This window comes from Sinocyclocheilus grahami, unplaced genomic scaffold (assembly GCF_001515645.1).
Source record: "Sinocyclocheilus grahami isolate Dianchi unplaced genomic scaffold, SAMN03320097.WGS_v1.1 scaffold780.1, whole genome shotgun sequence".
NCBI lineage: Eukaryota > Metazoa > Chordata > Actinopteri > Cypriniformes > Cyprinidae > Sinocyclocheilus > Sinocyclocheilus grahami.
In genome coordinates, this window is record NW_015505959.1 from 251,569 (window position 1) to 274,133 (window position 22,565).

At 34.3% G+C, this 22,565-nt stretch overlaps 1 protein-coding gene and 1 long non-coding RNA gene across 3 annotated transcripts in view; both read right to left on the reverse strand.

Annotated features, from left to right (window-relative positions):
* Positions 1-252: 252 nt before the first annotated feature.
* LOC107561567 (uncharacterized) lies at positions 253-8,241 on the reverse strand. Its single transcript, XR_001605868.1, has 3 exons — positions 8,133-8,241; positions 7,420-7,498; positions 253-2,951 (listed from the first exon to the last, which is right to left on the reverse strand). It is a non-coding gene; the product is annotated as an uncharacterized lncRNA (long non-coding RNA).
* Positions 8,242-8,703: 462 nt separating this feature from the next.
* The window catches only part of LOC107561566 (RNA-binding motif, single-stranded-interacting protein 1-like), a 70,993-nt gene continuing 57,131 nt past the window's right edge, over positions 8,704-22,565 (reverse strand). For both annotated transcript variants that reach the window (XM_016246037.1, XM_016246038.1), the window contains exons 5-11: positions 18,477-18,634; positions 17,088-17,167; positions 14,505-14,620; positions 11,246-11,295; positions 10,423-10,510; positions 10,255-10,305; positions 8,704-8,727 (exon numbers count right to left, since the gene is read on the reverse strand). In XM_016246037.1, the coding sequence (XP_016101523.1) occupies positions 8,725-8,727; positions 10,255-10,305; positions 10,423-10,510; positions 11,246-11,295; positions 14,505-14,620; positions 17,088-17,167; positions 18,477-18,634 (546 nt within the window). In that variant the 3' untranslated portion in view covers positions 8,704-8,724. The remainder of the gene's footprint in view (positions 8,728-10,254; positions 10,306-10,422; positions 10,511-11,245; positions 11,296-14,504; positions 14,621-17,087; positions 17,168-18,476; positions 18,635-22,565) is intronic.

Here is a 22,565-nt window from a genome sequence, read left to right on the forward strand (position 1 = left end):
AAACTCAAAATTCAAAGAAAAAAGTCAGAACTGCGAAATGTAACAAATTTGCAATTGCAAGACAAAAACACGGTTCCGAGAAAAAAATCTGAACTGTGAGATATAAATGTGAAATTGCAAGAAAAAAGTAAAAAGAGATAAAATGTTTTTTATTTTTTATTCTGTGGTGGAAATTAAAACAGAATTGCAAGATGTAAACTGAGAATTCAGACGAACAAAAGTTGCGTTTTTGAGAAAAAAAGTCGCAGTTGCCTTTTTTTAATTTTTATTCTGTGGCAGAAACGAGCTTCCATACAACAGTGATGTGTCGGGAAAACCGCAACTTTCAGCATCGCTGTTTCTCATTGGCTCCGTCTCTCGCGTGCACACTTTCTTCTCTACTTCCTATGGACTACTGGAATATCTTGTGATGAAAAGCAGCAGTTTTTTTGCTTTCGAAACGATGAATCTGAATGCTAAACAACACTAAAACGACACATTCAATGCACAACTTTCCTTATAACGATAAAAATAATAAAAGAAAACTTTTCTGTTTGAAGAAGAAGAAGAGGATTAAAGTATTTCAAAACAAAAAAACCTGAAAGAAATCAAGTGTAAGTGGGCAGCTCCAGAGCTGGCCGTTTGGTCTGGAGGGGCGGGCTGAACCTGCTGCCCGACCAATCAAAACAGAGGACAACAAAACTCTGAGGTAGATAACCGGTCAACAAGACCCACCAGGTCAAAAACACAGTCTTTTGGAAGACAAATTAATGAATAAAGCCTTAATAAACTATATTGTGAGTTTAAAAGAGAATAAAAACATTTTCCTGTAATGGATGCGATTATTATTTCAAAGGCTGTGTCCTAAAACCTTGTGAGCTGCCAACTGTATTTTCTGGAAAATCTAATTTTTTTTATTACCTGAAAAATGTTGCATATATATATATATATATATATATATATAAACAATTTATATGATGCAATTATTAACATCAAGCATGCAAACATGTTGGTTGGAGTTACATGTCTGATGTTTATAATGAATGCAGCTATAATTTGTTTTATTTTCATTCCTGTTCTAAATAACATTACATTTAAAAGATTTATTGTACAGCGAGGGGAACTAAAACACATGCTTATAGTGTTTATGTTTGTAAATGTTAATTTTATCTGTAGTTTACATTCTTTCTGAATGTAATAAAATTGCAACTTATCCGAGTCTTTTTTCTCAATTTTGCCCCGGTGTGACTTATATATACCAAAACAACTTATATAATGCAATTATATAATGCACCTGTATTTTACATTATTTCTGAATGTAATAATAAAACTGCAACTTATCTGTGTTTGTTTTCTCTCAACAATGCAATTTTGACCCGGTGTGACTTATAGTGACTTATTTTCCGCAAAATACGGTACTTAGGCAGTATGATACCTACTTTTGTCACATTCTAAGGAAGCATCACACATATCCTTCACTTAGAAGGCAAATTCATGATGCATTTTGGGTGAAAAAATACATCCAAAAACTGTTGGATATAAAGATAATTTATTCAAAACAGAAAAGCAGCTAAAAATAGTTCAATTCTAATGAAAACCAACTAATATTTTTCTGTGCTTCGTACTGTAATTTTACTGCTAATATTCAAATGGAAAGCTCCACTGAAATCTATTTGCATGATGCATGTGGATCATGTAGAATTACTGAACTATGTAGGCAGCTCACGAGGGATTTGGAACGGAGCCGTCGTTTCAACCTGTCCTCATTCCCTGTTTTAGTTTCAGTTGTCTCCGCTCTGTAGTGATGTTTTCGTTTAGTTTGTGGCACTTGCTGGATCCAAATCGTCCTTCAAATCGGTGTCCGCACCTCGCCAACTAAAGACAGCTGAATGCATATGTACAAAGAAGGCACATTCTCCACAACTGCAACCTAGTCTGTTATAAAGTCTCAGCGTGGCCCGCCTCAAGAGAATATGACGTCACATCCGCACTATCCGCTTGCTGACTGTCTTTGGTGAAGTAAGGTTTTACTCTGAACTATAGTCGATCTGACAGGCCACGCCTCCCTCCGCCCCCTCATTAGAATACAAGACAAAGCTCCTCCCCCTCCCACAGGAGCTCATCTAAAGCTAAACTACAACACCAAGATTTATAAACGAAAAGGCAGTTATCAAAAATGTGATCGTTCAGCAGAATTTCTACCACATTCAAACAACCAAAGGCTCATCGTCACCTCTGATTATAAAAACATTAAATCCTATTAAAACTCCATCAATGTTATCACTCGAAACGGTTTGTACTCTAAAAGATCGGAAAAAGCAAAACACCGAAATCCAAGCGCGATGTTCCTTTGCGAGATGCTAAAAAAGCCCTATTCAGCTGATTTACAAGGCAGCAGCCGGACGTCTTTTCTTCGGCTACTGTACGGGAAAGAGTTTAAGGCAAATCGTATAAGATGGACAGATCGGTCAGACCGAAGACGAAGCACACGACAAAAACACATCAACGACACTCACACCGCAAGCACAAACGCATCTTTCTCAGGATGTCCGGCTGATAAATCTCTAAAAACGAACGTCTGTTTCAGTACAAAAGAAGAGAGAGAAAGAGAGAAAACAAATCTGAAATCATAAAAATAAGAAGAATCTCCATGCACGTCGAGTCGCATGATGAAGTTCCTGCATCTATGTGACGATCCTTGGTAAAAAATAAGCGTCGTTTCCTTAGTAAAATAAAACTTTTCTTTTTCTTCCCATTTTGTTTTTTCTTTGTTAGCATCCTCTGATGAAATGAATCCTTGATTTGCACCTAATGGAACTTATACCAAAATAGTTGAAGTAGTTTTATTATAAAAACGGAGGAACTCATCGTAGAACCTGTGCAAAATGTTGATTCATCGGTAGAGCGGGTCCTTCAAAGGAAGCTGTTATTGATTTAGCAGTCGTCTCCTTCTCTCTCAAACCCCGACAACACTGCAAGAGAAACAAACGCAACACTTTAAATTAGGGGTGACCCCAAATAGTCGAAGATTCGATGCTTCGATAGGAGGAGCCTGATTCGAGTACCAATCTCACAGTTGAATATTCGCAGGGTGTTATGATCATGCCATTTTGGCTATATGGGGGTGCTCAAATGTCTGATTTCACATAGAACTACCGGTTTTCTCCCAAAGTTAATATACAGCTTATTAAAATAATGCTGTAAATAAGAATCTGAAAAGAAAGAAGCTTCAAATTAATATTTTAACGTGTGTGAATAAATCCAACCACCCCTATAGATTTAAGTTTCACTTTCCATAATCCGTGACCGACAGTGGAGCATCTCGGCGGCAGCGATTTAAAACTTTAACAAGACTCAAATTGACACAGGCAGAGTGAAAGACTAGATTTTTTCGATCAGGTAGGGTACAAGTGATTTCAAAACATTTCAGCCGGTTTATATATATAGTGTATATATTATTTATCTCATATAAGATGCATTTGGTTGAGTTGCGCTGCAGTAAAGCACTTCATTGTAGTACTACTGTGATTATCTCTTCAGTATGGTGGCCGAGAAGTGCAAAACAAATCACAATTCTGAAAACAAAATAACAAATTACAAACGCAACAACAATTCAGAAAACATTATAACAAGTCAGAAAACACAACGACAAATCCGAAAACAAATTAACAAGTCAGAAAACACAACGACAAATCAGACAAACCGGAAGAGGTAGGTATAGTTTGAGACAGTGCCATTGGTTTCGGATTACTCACCGCTGACTGAACGAGACATCTGTCAATCAACATATACAGGGAAGAACCAGCCGAAGAACAGCAGAGTCGTGGTAGAAAGTTCGGAGATGGTATTAAAGTAGCTCAGTTTAAATGTACTGTATGAATTGCCTTTACTATGGAATAAAAAATACGGGGTGTATTCGAATTTGTCATTGTGTTTTCTGACTTGCTATAATGTTTTCTGAATTGTTGTTGTGCTTTCTGAATTGTTATTTTGTTTTTTAGACTTGCATTTGTGTTTGTAATTTGTTATTTTGTTTTCAGAATTGTGATTTGTTTTGCACTTCTCAGTCACCGTACTTCAGCGGGCAGCGTGAGCAAGACAAACAACCAGAGCCGATCCTCCCTATACGCAAAATACACAAGCTGTGTAGGGCCCCCGAAACACCAGGGGGCCCCCTTGCTCTCAAAGATGATTTAATGTTAGTTTCGTTTTTAATTTGCCCAGTGGTTATGAAAACATGAATGATCATTTCTTTTAATGCAGTGCGCTGTCGCCCTTTCTACGTTAAAATCAGTCAAATCATGTAATGTGAATGTCGTACAGTCTTGCTCGAGACTAAAAAAACCAATTGAAAGCGTACCGAGACGCGGAAGAGACACTGTTTCTCAAGCGCTTTCCGCGAGTTCGATTCGAGACTAAGTGAAACATGGACAAATGCGTTTGATTCATTCGTTCACACAGTTTTACGTAGTGCCCCCAGAAGTCTAGGATCGGCACTGCAAACAACAATGCAGAATATTAATAACTATGACTGGGGCTGTCATATACATAACAATTATAATGAGAACACTTATAATAAAACGCTGTGAATTTTTATAGTTTAGTTGCCGTGTTTCTGCACGTTGTTATGTGAAGAACGTGTCCACAAAAGGAGTTCATTCAGAGCCGCGCAGACACGTTCATGTGCATTCGGGGCATTTTGTGCAGATAGCCTATAAGTCGTAATATTAACGTTATGTTGTATAAATAACGAAGCGTATTCTATATGAGATAAATGATGAGTTAAATCCCATTGATTAAAAACCTGTTGCTTCATTCTGCTGATCATCTTCAGCGCGCGCAGCTCAAAACAGAAATGCAGAACATTAATAACTACTGTCATATACATAACGTTATAATGAGAGCACTATTGTAAAAAAATTTGTGAATTCTTAGGGTTTCGCTTTTAATCAAAACATAAAACATTATTTACCCCGTTTGTATCTGCGAGGCATCCATTACACATTTTCCCTGTGTGGTAACATTACGTTATGTATGATTGTCGAATGTCTGACTTGACTCTTGGTAATGTATTTTGCCCCGCCCCCAAAACATATGATTCGACTATCAGTCGAATATCGGCAAGATTCAAAAATTCCGATTCGACTATGAAAATCCTTAGTCGGGGACACCCCTACTTTAAATCAACAGTCCAAATGTCCAAATTTGAACATTAAGCAAGGATGCATTAAATTGATCAAAAGTGACAGTTCTATAATGTTAAAAAAAGATTTGTATTTCAAATAAATGCTGTTCTTTTGAGCTTTCTATTCATCAAAGAATCCTGAAAAATAAAATGTATCCTGCTTTCCACAAAAATGTGAAGCAGCACAACTGTTTTGAACACTAATAATAATCAGAAATGTTTCTTGCAGCAAAGCAGCATATTATACTGATTTCTGAAGATCATGTGACACTGAAGACTGGAGTAATGATGCTGAAAATTCAGCTTTGATCACAGGAATAAATTACATTTCACAATATATTCACATAGAAAACCTCTTATTTGACTGTTTTTACTGTATTTTTGATCAAGTAAATTCAGCCTCTGTGAGCAGAAGAATCTTTTATTAAATACAAATTGTACTGATCCTAAACATTTGACAGATAGTGTATATATATATATATATATATATATAGAGAGAGAGAGAGAGAGAGAGAGAGAGAGAGAGAGAGAGAGAGAGAGGGATAACATATTTTCCATTATTTTTCTTTTTTCTTTTGATAATCTATTGACTAAAGACCAATTTCTCTCAAACACCATATTTTAGATCTGAGCAGGGTTATTATAGTTAACTAAAACTATATATGTATATAAAAAATGTCATTACTTGAAACAAAATAAATGTTAATTGAAATAAAATAAAAAATTAAAAACTTAAAACATATTTTATTTCAGCTAGTTTCCAAGGCAACATTTCTAAATTTCATTTAGTTTAAATTGATGTACTAAAATAATTAAAACTAAAACTTGAAATAAAAAAAAAATGATACAGACATACTTAAACTAATAAAAATGACAAAAACACACACCAAAATTACTAAAACTTTTAAATTAACATGAAATGAGAAAATATATAAAAATCTAACTGAAAATATTAACAAAAAAAACTATAATAGTATACTGATATAAAATAACTGTATTTGAGCATTACAATCAAAAATTAATTTCCAGGCATGGAAATTACAACTTTAAAATTTGTTTTTTTCTTCTTCTGGGTTTTCATCATTTACTCTCTCTCATCACTAAGTTGTATTGACTACTTTTATGATGCTTTTTGGATCTCAACAGCATGAATCACCAGAGAAAATAATACTAGTCTAGAATGAGTAAATGATGGCAGAATTGTCTTTTTTTGTTGAACTATGCCTTTAATTCCGACACGACACACGGATCAGGATCAGTAAAGCAGGAGACACAGAAGCACTCAAACTAATATCGCATCTGTGAAACCTGTTTACGCTGCCAGACAAATCATTTCAGAAAGATGTAAACCAATAATGCAGCAACACTTGGAATGACCTCTAAACATTTACATAAGAATCAGGCACAAGGTTTAATCCTCCTGGATCCCAGAAAGTCATTTTGATCTTCTGTAAAGGACATTCGATTGGTGGATTTCTTTGAGAATATACATACAGTCCTGGTGCATCTTAAACAGGACATCCTGAGCTTTGCACACATACCAAATAGATTCGGGTTTGACAACTTCTTCACTTCGTTTTTTTTAAATGGCTGACAATTTCTGAAAATTTAAGATAAGAGGAACAGCAAGTTTATTGTTAAGTCCTGATCAATATCATTGAGACTCTATTATATATATATATATATTTTTTTTTTATATATATTTTGAATTACTTTTCATTTTTGTATTTTCTGTATTCATTTTAATTTTAGTTAAAGTTTAAGTAATTTTGCTGTGTATTTACAGTGTGTATTAATTTTTATTTCAGTTATAGTTATTTTAGTACACCAAGTTAAAAAATGAAAATAGAAATACAAAAATAAGTTATTCTAAATTGTACTAGTATTTCACAATATTACTGTTAATGTTTAAAGTATTTTCAATTTCTCAACAACAACAAAAATCATTTAGATTTGATTTTCCAATTTCATTTCACTTACAGTTTTAGTAATTTTGTTTTGTGTTTTTGTTATTTTGTTGTTGTTATTTTGTTAAAATAAATATAACAAAACAAACAAAAATAGCTGAAATGTATTTTATTTTAGTTGATGTTTATTTTATTTCAAACTGCAAAAATTTTTTTTTTCTTTATGGTTTTAGTTTTAGTTAACTATAATAACCCCAGTCCTTATTGATTTGATTTCATTAATGTTCAAATGGTTGCTTGTAAATAAACGTGGTATATGTGTGGATGAACAGATGTGAGTTGTAGTACCTCTTCATCACTTGGCCTGCTGATAGGTATAAGGTGAATGATCACTGGACGATTCCACCTGAGGTTGTGGACTGTTCTCCTACAACAAAACATGCGGTTTAATTTCTCACATTTATGCACCAAGCCAACACAACCAGCACAAATCATGCAAGTTCAAATCAAATCAGAGATCTGCAGTGCTAATGTAACTAGGGATGCACCAAAATGAAAATTCTGGGCCGAAAAATTAGTCATTATTTTAAGATATTTAAAAAAATGTTTTATTGCACAAAATAAAAGGCAATACCCACAATACTACCATGTATAAATACTTTAATAGTTCAATTTAAATAGTAATAATTTACTGTTATTGTTATTATTATTATTATTATTATGCATCACAGTTATGAGGATTTAGGAAGAACATGCTTAACTGTCATGAAAATAACCTCAGAGTGTGTAAAAAAAAAAAAATCAATGTTCCTAAAAACAGGCTTTATTTTCTTCTAAAATCTTCTATTTTATTTCTTTTGTTTGATTTTGTTGTGGAATGTTCCCTGGACATGTTCTTCACAGGTTTTGTGCGATTTACTCGAGAACATTTCAGCACAGCTGCAAGCCCAGTCTGTTCCTCAACTTTTCTCCATTTATGGTGATCGTGAATTCAGGAAGTTCTTCAGAGCAGGATGAGGTTAAATCTGTGTCTGGGAAAGTGTTTTTCGTCATGAACCCACCTCTACTGAGACGGTGGTGGTCTGCATGTGAGTGTATGGAGGGATATAGGGCCCCTGGAGAGCTGGACTCGCTGGCATAAACTACAGAGAGAGAGATGAGAGAGATTCACATGAACACACCAACATATACTGCTATAGTACAAATCTGCACACATTGTGTTTCGTGCTCTCATTCCATCAGCAGTAAATAAAATCTAAATATTAGATGAAAAACCTAAATTAAAATAAAAATTAAAAAAATTGAAAATTAGATGTTGACTTGGCAAGTAACTGAAATAATAAAATATAGTAAAAATGTAAACAAAATAAAAAAATTATGCTGTGGCAATTAACTGAAAATAAATAAATAAATTAAACTAAAGGACAAACTCCTTATGTAGCCCACTTGTCAGGACACTTTCGGGTGATTGGAGCACCCTAGGTCTCTCTGGGATGTGCGTGCTGAGTCCTGGTTTCTTATTCTGTGAGTCAGACTCTGTAAATCTCTGAGCTATCAGCGTCATTACTGGCCTTTAAATCCACAGTTCCCTCATTTATGATCGACAACACTCAGCTCTATACGTACTGACTCACACCAGTCAGTATATACACATTACTTACACACACCCACACAAAAACAAACACACAGAGTCTCATTTAGACTCTCCCTGTATGACAGAGTCATTCATGCAGCTTCACTTATTACCATCACTGATCTCACACACACACACACACACACACACACTTCAGCCACACTGTAATCCAGCATCTGGGTGTGTTTCAGTGTTAGTGCACGTATGCAAACACACACTCACACCAGTGTTTCCTGCACAACAGTGATGGCCACTGCTGCTCTTCAGAAGTAGGAAACACACGTCACGTATCAAGGACAAAGTGTCAACTGTTTGCTACAAGCAATGTTGCTTCTAAAAGCAGCTTCACAAACTATTAAATTACTGAATGAAATAACTGACTAAAATCAAGGTGTCTGTACTTTGTAGCAATGCTATTTTAGTATCATTGATATACTATGATAGTTTTTGTTAATATTTTGAGTTGTATTCTATTTTTATATTTTATGATTTCACTTTAATTTGAGTTAAAGTTTTAGTAATTTTGTTGTGCATTTCTGTCATTTTTATTAGTTTTTTAAAAATATGTCTATATAGTTTTGATCAATTTATCTTTATTTGTTTTAGTTTTTACTTAGCTTTACTTATTTTAGTATTTGAAGATAAACTAAACAAAAATGAGACTGGAGTTTTTAATATCTTATTTGATTACAGTTCAAATTTTTATTTTATTTCAAGTATCAAAATAGTTTTTTTGTAGATTAAGTTTGAGTTAACTACATAATACATATGACAACAATACAAAAACTTAAAATAAGAATAAATACAATAATAAATATTGTCTAACTCTTTCACAGTTACGTTACAAATGACATTTTTTAAGGTTACAGAAACTTAATTTTGTCTAATTTCTAACTGGTTGTTCATATGACAGCCTATAGTTAAAGACACATAAACGAAAAGTTTTGTTATTATAAATGGTATTTTTTATCAAATAACATAAATAAATTAAATTTTATATTATAAATAAAACAAAATAAAATAATAAATAAAATAATAACATAAAAAATATATAGTTATTAGTATAGCCAGTTATTATATTACTACTAAAATAAAAATGATAAAACAAAATAAAATAAAATATAAGATATAAAAATAAAATAAATAAAATACAATAAAATAAAAAATAAATAAAATAAAACAATTCATATTATAGTAATTGGTATAGCCAGTTATTATATTAATACTGGTGTGTATAAATAGAAATTAACATTTCTTAATAAATGGAAACTTCAGACTCTTCATTCTGTTTGGATGCAAACCTTTGCAGATTCTTTGATACTGTGCCCACCTATCAGCTTAATAACTATATTATTTGGCATAAGTTTGTTCATTCTGATTACTTATAAACTGCTGTGGTTTCTGCTTTAGTATGTTTGTTTGGACTCTCTGTCCCTGTCGCCCACACTCTCAGTCTATGAGCAGTCATGATGCAGTTCAAGTGTATTTCTCCCACACACACAAACAAGCACTGCTCAGGACAATCAGAGACGGCCAGTGCTGAGACTCACCGGATGCTGCATGATGTAGGGCTGATGGGTGACCCAGGATGGATTCTGTACCTGAATAATAAAATACAGATTATCAGCGTCCCTTGAGACAGTTCTGATGCATCCATCTCTGAGACCTCCATCGGTCTGTAAGCAGTAAAGTTTGATCTGAACTACACATTATGTTACCTGGTATGTGGACATAGGTGAGATGTATGGAGACATGGGGGTCTGTGTTATCATTCTGTTTGTAATACTGTAGGCAGTCGGATAGAATCTGTAGAAAGATAAAAACGGCATATTTAAGCAATAGTGTATGAGAGGCTGTGCAATATTATGAATATTATTATTCATATAAAATGAACATGTTTAACTTTGAGAAACTTCGTACCTTGATGGCTAACTGAAAAAAATAAATAATAATAAAAAAAATAATAAAAAAATAAAATCCCTTACTGAAAAAAAATACCTGAGTTGGAAAAATTAAAAGAAAAACCTAAACTTAAATTTTTTTAAAATTAAATTTAGAAAGGTTGCCTTGGCAATTAAATGAAAAATAAAATAAAATAAAATAAAAAGAATTTCTAAGAGCTGGAAATATACAATTTAATGTCTGGATGTTCGAAAAATAAAACTACTAAAACTAATTCAATTACTAAAATTAAACTACATTTTAAATATAACTAAACTACTAAAATTAAAATAAAGCTGAATTAAAATAATCAAACAAAAAATTTTAACCTAAATAAACGTAAGCCATAATTTGAAATGCAGAAGTACTCAAATTACTAAACCAGAAATAAAATGCATTAAAGTTAAATAGAAATAACAAATACTAATAATAAAAAATACAAAAAGCACAAAACAATTACTAAAACGTGAACTAAAATGAAAATGAAGAGAGAAACTATAAAAATAAAAGCGAATTCAAAATACTAATAAATACTATACTAGTGTTTAAATAATACTACGATAACACTGGCTCTTTCTTAGGACTCTTGTTGTCTCGTACCCATTTTGCATAGCAGCTGTGGTTGGGTCGTATGTGAGTGTCATGCCAGCCTATGAGACAGAAAGAGAGAGAAATAAAACATCATTCTCACACCATTCAGCTCATAGCTGCTTTTGAAGTGTTGAAAATGAAGTCAAAAGTGTTGTGCCACTTATAGCTTGTGAATCATGTGAACCTGGGGAGAAATTATTTCATACATCCACTAAAAGACACTGAGCAAAAATGACGAAGAAAAGTGTTAGTTAAAAAGTAAGTGAAGAGAAAAGCTCCTGCAGCATTTCAACACAGATACAGACTTGCTTTGATATTTTGTTAGTGAATGCAATGAAGCTATATCATTAAGTGTGGCGCAAGTGTCTTTTTGGGGCTACCGTACTTGTCAAATTAGGCCTGAGTGATAAAACGGTATCGATATTTATCGACGGTACACCTTCTTCGATAACGATAGGAAAAATGTTCGATATAGCGCACGATATAGGCACGTGCTATTAGTGACGCAGACAGCACACACAAACACGAACACATGCTGAAATGAGTTGCTGTGCCTGCCTGTGATGAGGAGATTGTGAATAAAAAATGAATATTAGTTCATAAACATTTGCATTTGAATGTTAGGTGTGCATCAGGAAGCGTCATCAGTGGCGCGAGAGTTGCGTGGATGATGATGTAAGTGACGTTGTTGCATTTTAATGTTTTGTTAGTCTAGCCCACGAGATGCGCCGCTGCTGCGTTATTCATTCAAAATATTAGAGAAATATACAAGCTCAATGCGGAGAAGATCTTGATTAGGTTAAAACCAAGCCATTCAACGCATAATCAGCACATTTTTAGACGGAAAAAATGACTGCTGCACACAAGAGATGTATAGAAAGACATGCAAAGTTAAAACCGTTTAAACTTTTAGAAAACACGTCACGAATTTGTGAAGGTTTATTCCTTTTCACTGCGTCTCAAATGTTTTTAAATGCAGTCTGTGTGAATGGTGCTTCGGCTCTTTGTATTAAGCAATGCATAAATGCATGATGCTGTTTTGTTCATAATTGTTTATGCAATTTATGAAATTATATTTGATTTTTATGAGTTAATTTAGACGTAATGCATGTTTTTTTAATAGAGTTACTTCCTTGCGTTGATCATTTTTAATGCGTTGCATTATTTTGCTCACTGCGCCCTCCTGTGGCCTTGGGAGACAAGCCAAAAGTTTCCTTAAGACCTATTTAATCTGCATATAAAACATTAGAAATTAGATATTTGTTTAATTTTTATTTTGTGTTTGATTGTTAAAACAAAAAAATTGTTGTCTCACTAAATTGGGTTAATTTAAAAATACAGTGGTTAAATTTAAACATTTTTTCTATTGCTCTTTGTTTTAAAAAAGGTTATAAAAATTGTCAATAATTATCGATACCGAACGATATGAAACATTATATCGTTGATACTATTTTTTAGCTATATCGCCCAGCCTATGTCAAATAACATAAAACTGAAAACAAATGACCCTACTGCCTTCCCCTCGAGTTTGTGGCCAAATAGTTCATGTTGTCACAGCCATATCAACATGTGGAAAAGCTTTTAAGATGTTTCTTCTCGCTGTGGACAGAATCTGACACTGTCCAGTCGAGTGCTGCGGCATGCGTGGATAAAACCTGTGAAACTGCATAAGGTTTAATGAAATGATCTGGCGTGACAGACAACCCAGCGTGCTGTAATTACATGCCATCCACGACCTTCTCCGTACATGGCTTGCACATGAAAAGAAGAAAAAATGAAAACGTTTAAAGTAATTTTCATTAGAAAAACCACAATATCGACTCAATTAAGTGATGTGATGTGATACATTTTCCTACTGATTTTCTTTTTATGAATGGTCATGTGACACTGTGAACACTGAACACAGTGATTCGTGACTCGCTCTGCTCCAAAACCTAGTGAGCTGACTATACAGGCAGTATTTTAAGGGGAGATTTGTGTGAAATCACATGGAGGTCGATTATAAATATGAATAATTAATCCCAAAGAGTAGTGATCAATATACATACATACACCCATTTAAAAAAAAAAAAAAAAAAAGTTTTTTTTTTTTTTTTAATTTAATTTAATTTTGATCACTGATCTTTGGGACTAGTTAATGACAAAATCACTTCAAGATATCGGACAAAGCAAAAGAAATGTTGATTATAAATATGAATAATTACATCCTGAAGTGAATAAAATAAAATAAAATTAAATTAAAAATTAAATAGGATATATAATATTATTATATATATAATATATTATTATAGTAATGCTGGTGTGCAGAAATGAAAGACACATTTCAGACAAAGAATGCATTGCAACAAAATCACTTAAAGATGGCAGACAAAGAAAAAGACATGTTGATTATAAATACAATAAATTCTGAATAGTACTGATCAGAATAAAAAAATAAATAAAATAAAACAATAAAATAATAAAAATAATTAAAACTGGCGTGCAGAAATGAAAGAAAGAAACATTTCTTTATAAACAATTATAAATTAGATTATAAATATGATGAATTAAATCCTGAAGAGTACTGATCAAAATACAATAAAATAAAATAAAATGAAAAATATATAGAAAATAAGAATAAAATAATGAAAAACAATAATAAAATAAAATAAAAAAATTGGTTATTAATACTGGTCAAATCACTTCAAGATATCAGACAAAGTGAAATAAATGTTTATTATAAATATGATTAAATCCTGAAGTACTGATCAAAATAATAAAAAAAATAAAATAAAATAAGAAATAGGTTATTATATTAATACTGGTCAAATCACTCAAATCAAGACGTCAGACAAGTAAAAGAAATGTTGATTAGAAATACAATTCATTCAATCCCAAAGAGTAGTGATCAAAAAACTGATTTACAAAATATCGGCGTGCTATGGTTTTTAATACCAGTTAGAGTCTCCCGTCACAAATCAGTCACTTATGAGGGTACATTTCAGTTCACTAGGTTTTGGAACAGCGCGAGTGTCATGATGGGAAATGACAGGTGACTAAGCAGTTTACACACACACACACACACACACACACACACACACTTCTCAGTATCACTTATGTGGTTCATGTAATATATGACTGTATTGGTGTAGCTAGTATAAACACACACACACACCCACACATCCCTGCTGTCCATGTGTTCACTAACAAGCTGCTGCAGGTGATATATGTCCGCAATAAGCGATCCGGACACACAACATGGTGGTGAGAGCAAAAGAGCAGTACTCACAAGTCTGGTCTCCCCATCTCTGGCCCAGGCTCGTCCGTTCTGCGCATATTTATTTTGACTCTGACGCTTCTTCTGGCCTCCGTCTGCAAACTTGCACAGCAAGGGTTCTGACGGCGCTGCAGACACACACATGAACTCTCAGCGTGATGTTGACTGCTCGCTCAATGCTTTAATCAAAACCATCATAGTGTGACAGTAGAAAAGGCTTGAGATTTTGTTAAACTCCAGTACAACTGCTTTACGCTACTCAGTGCATTAAACATGGAGTGACATTTTAGCAACCTCTGAAACGACTTTCCTTTTGGATGACATCACAAATGCCTCTTATTTTTAGCCCCTCCCCCTCTGATTCCGTTCTGGTATTGTATATAAAACCCACTTTTCACAATCCGATCAATTCCTGATAGAGAGGCAGGCACAAATATATCAGCACCATATCAGGTGAAGATGGCCATTGTTTGATTTCATTTGTTTCTGCCTATTTCAAGATTTAAGATTCATTATCTAGAAATAACTTAAAATGATAACGCTAGAAAAAGATTGAACCCTTTAGGAGTTAAATCTTTTGAAGATTTGAGTGTAACATTACTCTGCTCCTAAAAGGAAAGCACTTTACTTAGTTATTACGCCACATTAGAAAAAGTGTCATGCTTTGGTAAATCATAATCATGAGATTAAAAAGCCGCAATTATGAGATAAATTGTAATTATGACAAAATGTCAAATTGTTTTGTTATAATTATGATTTTTTTTGACTATTTTATCTCAGAACTATGACTAAGAATGTCATAATTCTCATAATTACGACTGTCATAATTTTGACAATTATGACTTGTTTTATCTCATAACTATGACTGAGAATGTCATATTGTTGACCTTTTATCTCATAATTATGACATTTTATCTCATAATTTCAACTTTTTATGAATTACAAAAAATAAGATTTTTTTTCTTGTGTGGTGGAAACTTCAAATTAATTTTAAGTTGGTTTTATTTGGCTTTAATTTTAAATTAGACTTAAAAATATCTGCCATTTATTGCTTTTCAGCCATAACATTTATTGTCATAATTTGGACTTTTTATCTCATAATTTCAACTTTATGTCCAAAGTATGTCATAATTCAACTTTTTATTGATCAAAGTGGGTTTTTTCATACGTGTTGGAAACTTCAAAATTATTTTTATGTTTTAATAAGTTATGTGTCTTTTTTTTTTTTAACAAGTCAAGATATTGGTTATCAGCCATAACATTATGACTGTCATATTTTTTTTACATTTTATCTCATAATTATGACTTTTTATGTTATAATTATGAGACTTTATTTCATAATTATGACTTATTAAAGTATTTTTTTCTTATGTGGCAGAAATGGGTTTTCATAACTTTTTATTCTGTTTTATTAAGTTTCATTTTATGTTTCTTTTTCAAGATAGATAACTTTTATCTCTGTTTTTTTGTTGCACATGCAAATAACTGTCGTGTTATTTGTTAACCGTACAGCAGTATAAACGGTACAGCAAAATCTCCACCAGTTATATGCCGTCATCTCAAGGCCCTCTGAGGCTTCCTGGCTCCATCCGCAATGGCTTTCCCACAATGCTTAGACAGCAGGCATCTAATTTGGAAGCTGTCTTCATATAACCCCCTTCCTTCTTTTCTGACACGGTCAGTGGAGACTATTTCAGTCTAATAATCCAATTAAAATGCTTAGAGAGGCTACGCCAGGCCAGTAAGAGAAAATTAGCACACATTGCTTTCACTTGAGTCCCAAACGAGCCTCCACTAATCAATAAGCTGCATCATGCCCATGTAGCTCCTCCCAGCTCTGTAATTTCAGCATTTCGTGCAGCGAGTCTAAATCTACATTCGTGCGAAAGCCGTTTGGTATGGCTGAACGGTTGCGCCACATGCCCGAAAGCCTGTTTCCATTTAGACCCCATCCGAGGAGAATCATTACCAGAGAATGAATGAATGTGCTCGAACACACCAGCATTGTGTCTTTATGCACAAACAAAACACACATTATAGTAGTGGTTAACCCAAACATGACAATTCAATCATTTACTCCTATTACATGCAGAAAAGTGGCAAGGATATCCTTCAGAAATGTACCCTCTCCTTTTGTGGAGGAAAGAAAAGTCATGCATGTTTAGAAACAACATGAGGGCGAGTGAACGCTGACATATTTAAAAAAAAAAGTTCCATGATCAACTGCATTAAAGTAAATGCGAAGCATGCAGATGCACACTTACCCATAACTCCAGCTGGTGTTTTGAGAAATTTCCCGTTGAAGTGAGAGATGACAGCTTCACATTTCTCCGTCGACTCCATCCTAGAGAAACACATTACCGGTTTAAAGGTTTACACATTTCACTCTCGGTTTGAATATAAAACATCATTCCCATCAACTGCACCAGCTGTAAATGTTGAGAAACATGTTAAAGTCATATGAAGAATAGCTAGGGGATTTTGCATTACTAAACTAAAGCATAATGCACTCATCTTAATCTGACATATTTAAAAAAAAAAGTTTCATGATCAACTGCATTAAAGTAAATGCGAAGCATGCAGATGCACACTTACCCATAACTCCAGCTGGTGTTTTGAGAAATTTCCCGTTGAAGTGAGAGATGACAGCTTCACATTTCTCCGTCGACTCCATCCTAGAGAAACACATTACCGGTTTAAAGGTTTACACATTTCACTCTCTAGAGTCCTTACCAGGTCAAGAAAATATGATCATATTACCCCAATTTTACAGTCTCTGCACTGGCTACCTGTTAAGTTCCTGTAAATGTTGAGAAACATGTTAAAGTCATATGAAGAATAGCTAGGGGATTTTGCATTACTAAACTAAAGCATAATGCACTCATCTTAATGCATTACCTTATAGTTTCATGATCCTTTTTGCTCTTTTCCTGACATTTAAAATTGAGTTGGCAAGTTTGATTTATTTCAGTGAATCATTTCAAACGGTTCATTTTAGTGAATCAGTTCAAAACTCAGATTTAATGATTAATGTCACTCAAAAATGTCTCTGCAAGGCATTTTTACGAATTAAAAAGTATGTAGCTAAATATTGCTGTTCATTTCTATATTTTGTTATATCCGTGCATATAAATCTTGCTTCAGTTCATTTAGAGTGGAAAGCATGCTCGGATTATTTTAACTGCAAACAAATACATTGTAATCAGTTTTAAAATAAATACAGAAATTTGTACAAACTGAGATTTTCATAAATGTTTAGGTATGCCGAGCTATGAAACCCATATCAACAAAAGTTTTGCTAATATATTTTGTTTATCATTTAAAATATGTCATTTATATTTATATCATTATTATTTGAAAACCTAATTCTGATTAAATAAACCAGTTCAGTTTTCTTTAAGGGGGTTTTCCCTCAAATGAGCAGGAATAACCCTTAGGTTAGTACAATCAAGTCATCAAAAGAGGGTAGAAATTGACATTTTTGTGAATGTTTAGATATGCAGAGCTATGAAAATCATAAAGACATGTTTTGCCAATGCATTCTGTTTATCAGTAAAACTCATTTCATAATTTATACTTACATCATTGATATCTGAAAGCATACTCGAAACTTATTTATCTGATTAGATAAACCAGGTCAAGGGTTTTTCACTCAAGTGCGTGAGAATAACACTTAGTACAATCAAGTTTTTACTTGTCATAAATTTACAAAGAGAGGTTCAGGGAGTTCTGGCTTTGCCGTGCTGATATGTCAGATGCACAGCTATGTTTTCAAGGAACTGACTGGCACTAAGGATCATGGGAGGGTCTGAAGTGTTTGTGTTGTGGCGGGCACAACGCCAGGGGCTTTCCAGGACGCATGATTCCCTGACCGACGCTGCAGACTTGAACCATGGTTGGTACATTGAAGGGGATTTCACAAAGAACGATAGCATGACAACAGGAGTTGACCTGGTGATTTGGGGTCAGATACAAGACCCTCACCTTGCAAATCCGACCCCTCGGCTGCCGCCGTTGGTGTCCCGCAGGACGCGTGTGGAGACGACCTGTCCGAAGGGCTTCAGCATGGCCTCTAACTCCTGTTCATCCATGGTCAGCGGCAGGTTAGATATGTACAGGTTAGTGGGGTCCTGCTCTTGTTGCTGTCGGGAGAGAAAAAGAAACAAAAATGGTGAAACTTTTACCATTTTATTTGGTTTCCTGATGAAAAAGTCGCTGATTAATAGAACCAAAATGAGCTAAACTCATTTTGAACCTGGAACATTTGTGTAAAGAAGAATAATTACTGTTATTTTTAGCATAAGTAGATTACACACACCTGTAAAAACACCTCAGATCTTATCGTTCAGTTCATTCACACACTGCCGGAGCTCCGTCACAGTTTATACACACTTTATCAGTTAACGGAAGAACACCTGGAGATCTGACAACAGAAATCACTGGCCATCCACATCTGCCAGTCAATAATCAGCCGGTTTCAAAACCTAGTGTGCTGCATGCATGAATGCCTTCTTACATGTCCCAACAAACTCGAAGAGACAAGCAGTCTGTCTGCTAAATACATAATATAATCACGACCAATCAGAATTTGATGTTTAAAATTCAGTTTTGCGGAACTAGATTTTGGACCAATTGGATTTGACTGTGGGCGGAGCTACCCAGTGTAACATAGGACAAATAGAATCCAAGCAGCCAAAAAATTCCCTGTCCTAATAATTTATAATAGAGTAGAATAGGCATTTTAGACAATTTAGGCATTTTTTAATTAGACTGAACTACATTTTAATCCATATATGTATATATGTATATGCTTCATATCTTGGAGAATCTTTTTCATTGAGCATATATATATATATTTAATATATAATAGTCTAACATAAAATATATATCATAAAAAAATATTACAAATTATTAGGCTTAACATCTGCAAAATACAGAACTAAATTTATGTGTGTGTGTATGTATATATACTGTATATATATATATATATATATATATATATATATACACACACACACACACACACTGAGTAAAATAGAACATTAGAATAAAATGCAATTTTATATATATCTATATTACAAAAAATATATATACAAAATTACACATTATTAATATCTGCAAAATACAAAACTAAATATTTATGTGTGTGTGTGTGTATATAATCTATATACATATATAGATATACACACACACACTGTATTGTATATGTATGTATAATTAAAAATATTATATAATTACAATATTTTATCTTTGGGAAACTTTTTCACTAGGTTTGTCTAATGCATTATGGGATAGCTGCAATGATGCCTACCTTTTGAAACAGGCTTTGTGTCAATGTGTTAAAATGCTGTCTAGGTAGGCAGCTCACCAGGTTATAGTAGAACTTTGAATGAAGACCATATCTAAATACATGGTACAGGTGAATTAAATTCATAAAAGAGGTTAAAGTGAAAACATGTCTCCCTCTCCGGACTCTCCAGCTAATAAAGGGTGAGCATTAATATTGATGAGCAGCTCATTTGCATGCGGCTCTCGGTCACCCCCAATCCAAGCGGAGAGACCTCGACTGATTTCCTGCCGTAGTTTCCCTTCCATCAGCAGAAACGGAAAGCGAAACAGGCAGAGAGCGAGGGAGAGACTCTCCCCGGGGACAAAAGGGCTGCTACATTAATATTCATTAACATCCTACTGCGTTCAATCTCCACCCCTAAGAGATGGAGGAAAAATGAGCAGAACAAAGAGAAGACAAGGGAGAGGCGGGATTGGATTACTAAAGTAAAGCGCTGACAGAAAAAATCAGCATAGCGCCATTAGGGAACAATGGCAGAGGGCCGGTGCTCAGCTGTGGAACCCAGAGAACTCTGCTCCATCACGGGGAACGGACGCAAGAGCAAACAGGCATTGGCGATCCTAAAGGGTCATCATAGTCAACACTATGTTTTAAAAAATATTAGCTATTGACAGTGCTATGCAGTGTTAATTTCGTTGACGAATAATTTTCGTCATAATTTTCATCAACGAAATTTTTTCCACCGACGACAACGAGACGATAACGAACTAAAACTATTTTTGAATGACAAAAACTATGACGAAAATGTATTGATATTTTCGTCAACTAATAAATACGAGACGAAAATGTTAGGGAGGGACGATTTGGGAAGAGATTCATTCAGAACAAATCTGCTGCATGGTTCAGAGGTTAGATGCGTACATATGAACTGGCGGGACATAAGCTAAAATACACTTACGTCTCATAAAACGTTCAAAAATGTCAATATGTGGGAGTAAGAGAAGAGCAGACATATAGATAAATCTGACGATGCAAGAGAGAACTCAATTCGGTCCGGTTTTCTGAGGCATGTGTCAGCCGCCCCACACACACACACACACACACACACACACTGAGAAAAATAGAACATTAGAATAATATGCAATTTTATATATATCTATATTACAAAAAATATATATAAAAAATTACACATTATTAATATCTGCAAAATACAAAACTAAATATTTATGTGTGTGTATATAATCTATATAGATATACACACACACACTGTATTGTATATGTATGTATAATTAAAAATATTATATAATTACAATATTTTATCTTTGGGAAACTTTTTCACTAGGTTTGTCTAATGCATTATGGGATAGCTGCAATGATGCCTACCTTTTGAAACAGGCTTTGTGTCAATGTGTTAAAATGCTGTCTAGGTAGGCAGCTCACCAGGTTATAGTAGAACTTTGAATGAAGACCATATCTAAATACATGGTACAGGTGAATTAAATTCATAAAAGAGGTTAAAGTGAAAACATGTCTCCCTCTCCGGACTCTCCAGCTAATAAAGGGTGAGCATTAATATTGATGAGCAGCTCATTTGCATGCGGCTCTCGGTCACCCCCAATCCAAGCGGAGAGACCTCGACTGATTTCCTGCCGTAGTTTCCCTTCCATCAGCAGAAACGGAAAGCGAAACAGGCAGAGAGCGAGGGAGAGACTCTCCCCGGGGACAAAAGGGCTGCTACATTAATATTCATTAACATCCTACTGCGTTCAATCTCCACCCCTAAGAGATGGAGGAAAAATGAGCAGAACAAAGAGAAGACAAGGGAGAGGCGGGATTGGATTACTAAAGTAAAGCGCTGACAGAAAAAATCAGCATAGCGCCATTAGGGAACAATGGCAGAGGGCCGGTGCTCAGCTGTGGAACCCAGAGAACTCTGCTCCATCACGGGGAACGGACGCAAGAGCAAACAGGCATTGGCGATCCTAAAGGGTCATCATAGTCAACACTATGTTTTAAAAAATATTAGCTATTGACAGTGCTATGCAGTGTTAATTTCGTTGACGAATAATTTTCGTCATAATTTTCATCAACGAAATTTTTTCCACCGACGACAACGAGACGATAACGAACTAAAACTATTTTTGAATGACAAAAACTATGACGAAAATGTATTGATATTTTCGTCAACTAATAAATACGAGACGAAAATGTTAGGGAGGGACGATTTGGGAAGAGATTCATTCAGAACAAATCTGCTGCATGGTTCAGAGGTTAGATGCGTACATATGAACTGGCGGGACATAAGCTAAAATACACTTACGTCTCATAAAACGTTCAAAAATGTCAATATGTGGGAGTAAGAGAAGAGCAGACATATAGATAAATCTGACGATGCAAGAGAGAACTCAATTCGGTCCGGTTTTCTGAGCGCAGACACTGAAGCATACACACACACAGAAAGTGCCTCTCACAGCGCGCGAGTACTCTTAAGCGTCGCATGAACGAAGAATTGCACACACAATGATGTTGAATTGTCCGTTTTGATGAGTATTCACGTAAACACAGTTGATTACATCTTAAGTGAACATAAACAGTAGGGAGAACGTGTATATCAGTACATTGCAACCATTGCAGCAGCGGTTTTAAAGGGACAGCAGCCTAATTTAGTTGCTATTGTCCGAGTCATTGATGTTAATCAAGCAACAACAGAAAGACAGAAAATCACTCACTGCTCTTGACTGAAAAACTTTAGTAGCCCTAAAGATTAATCTAAATTTATTTAT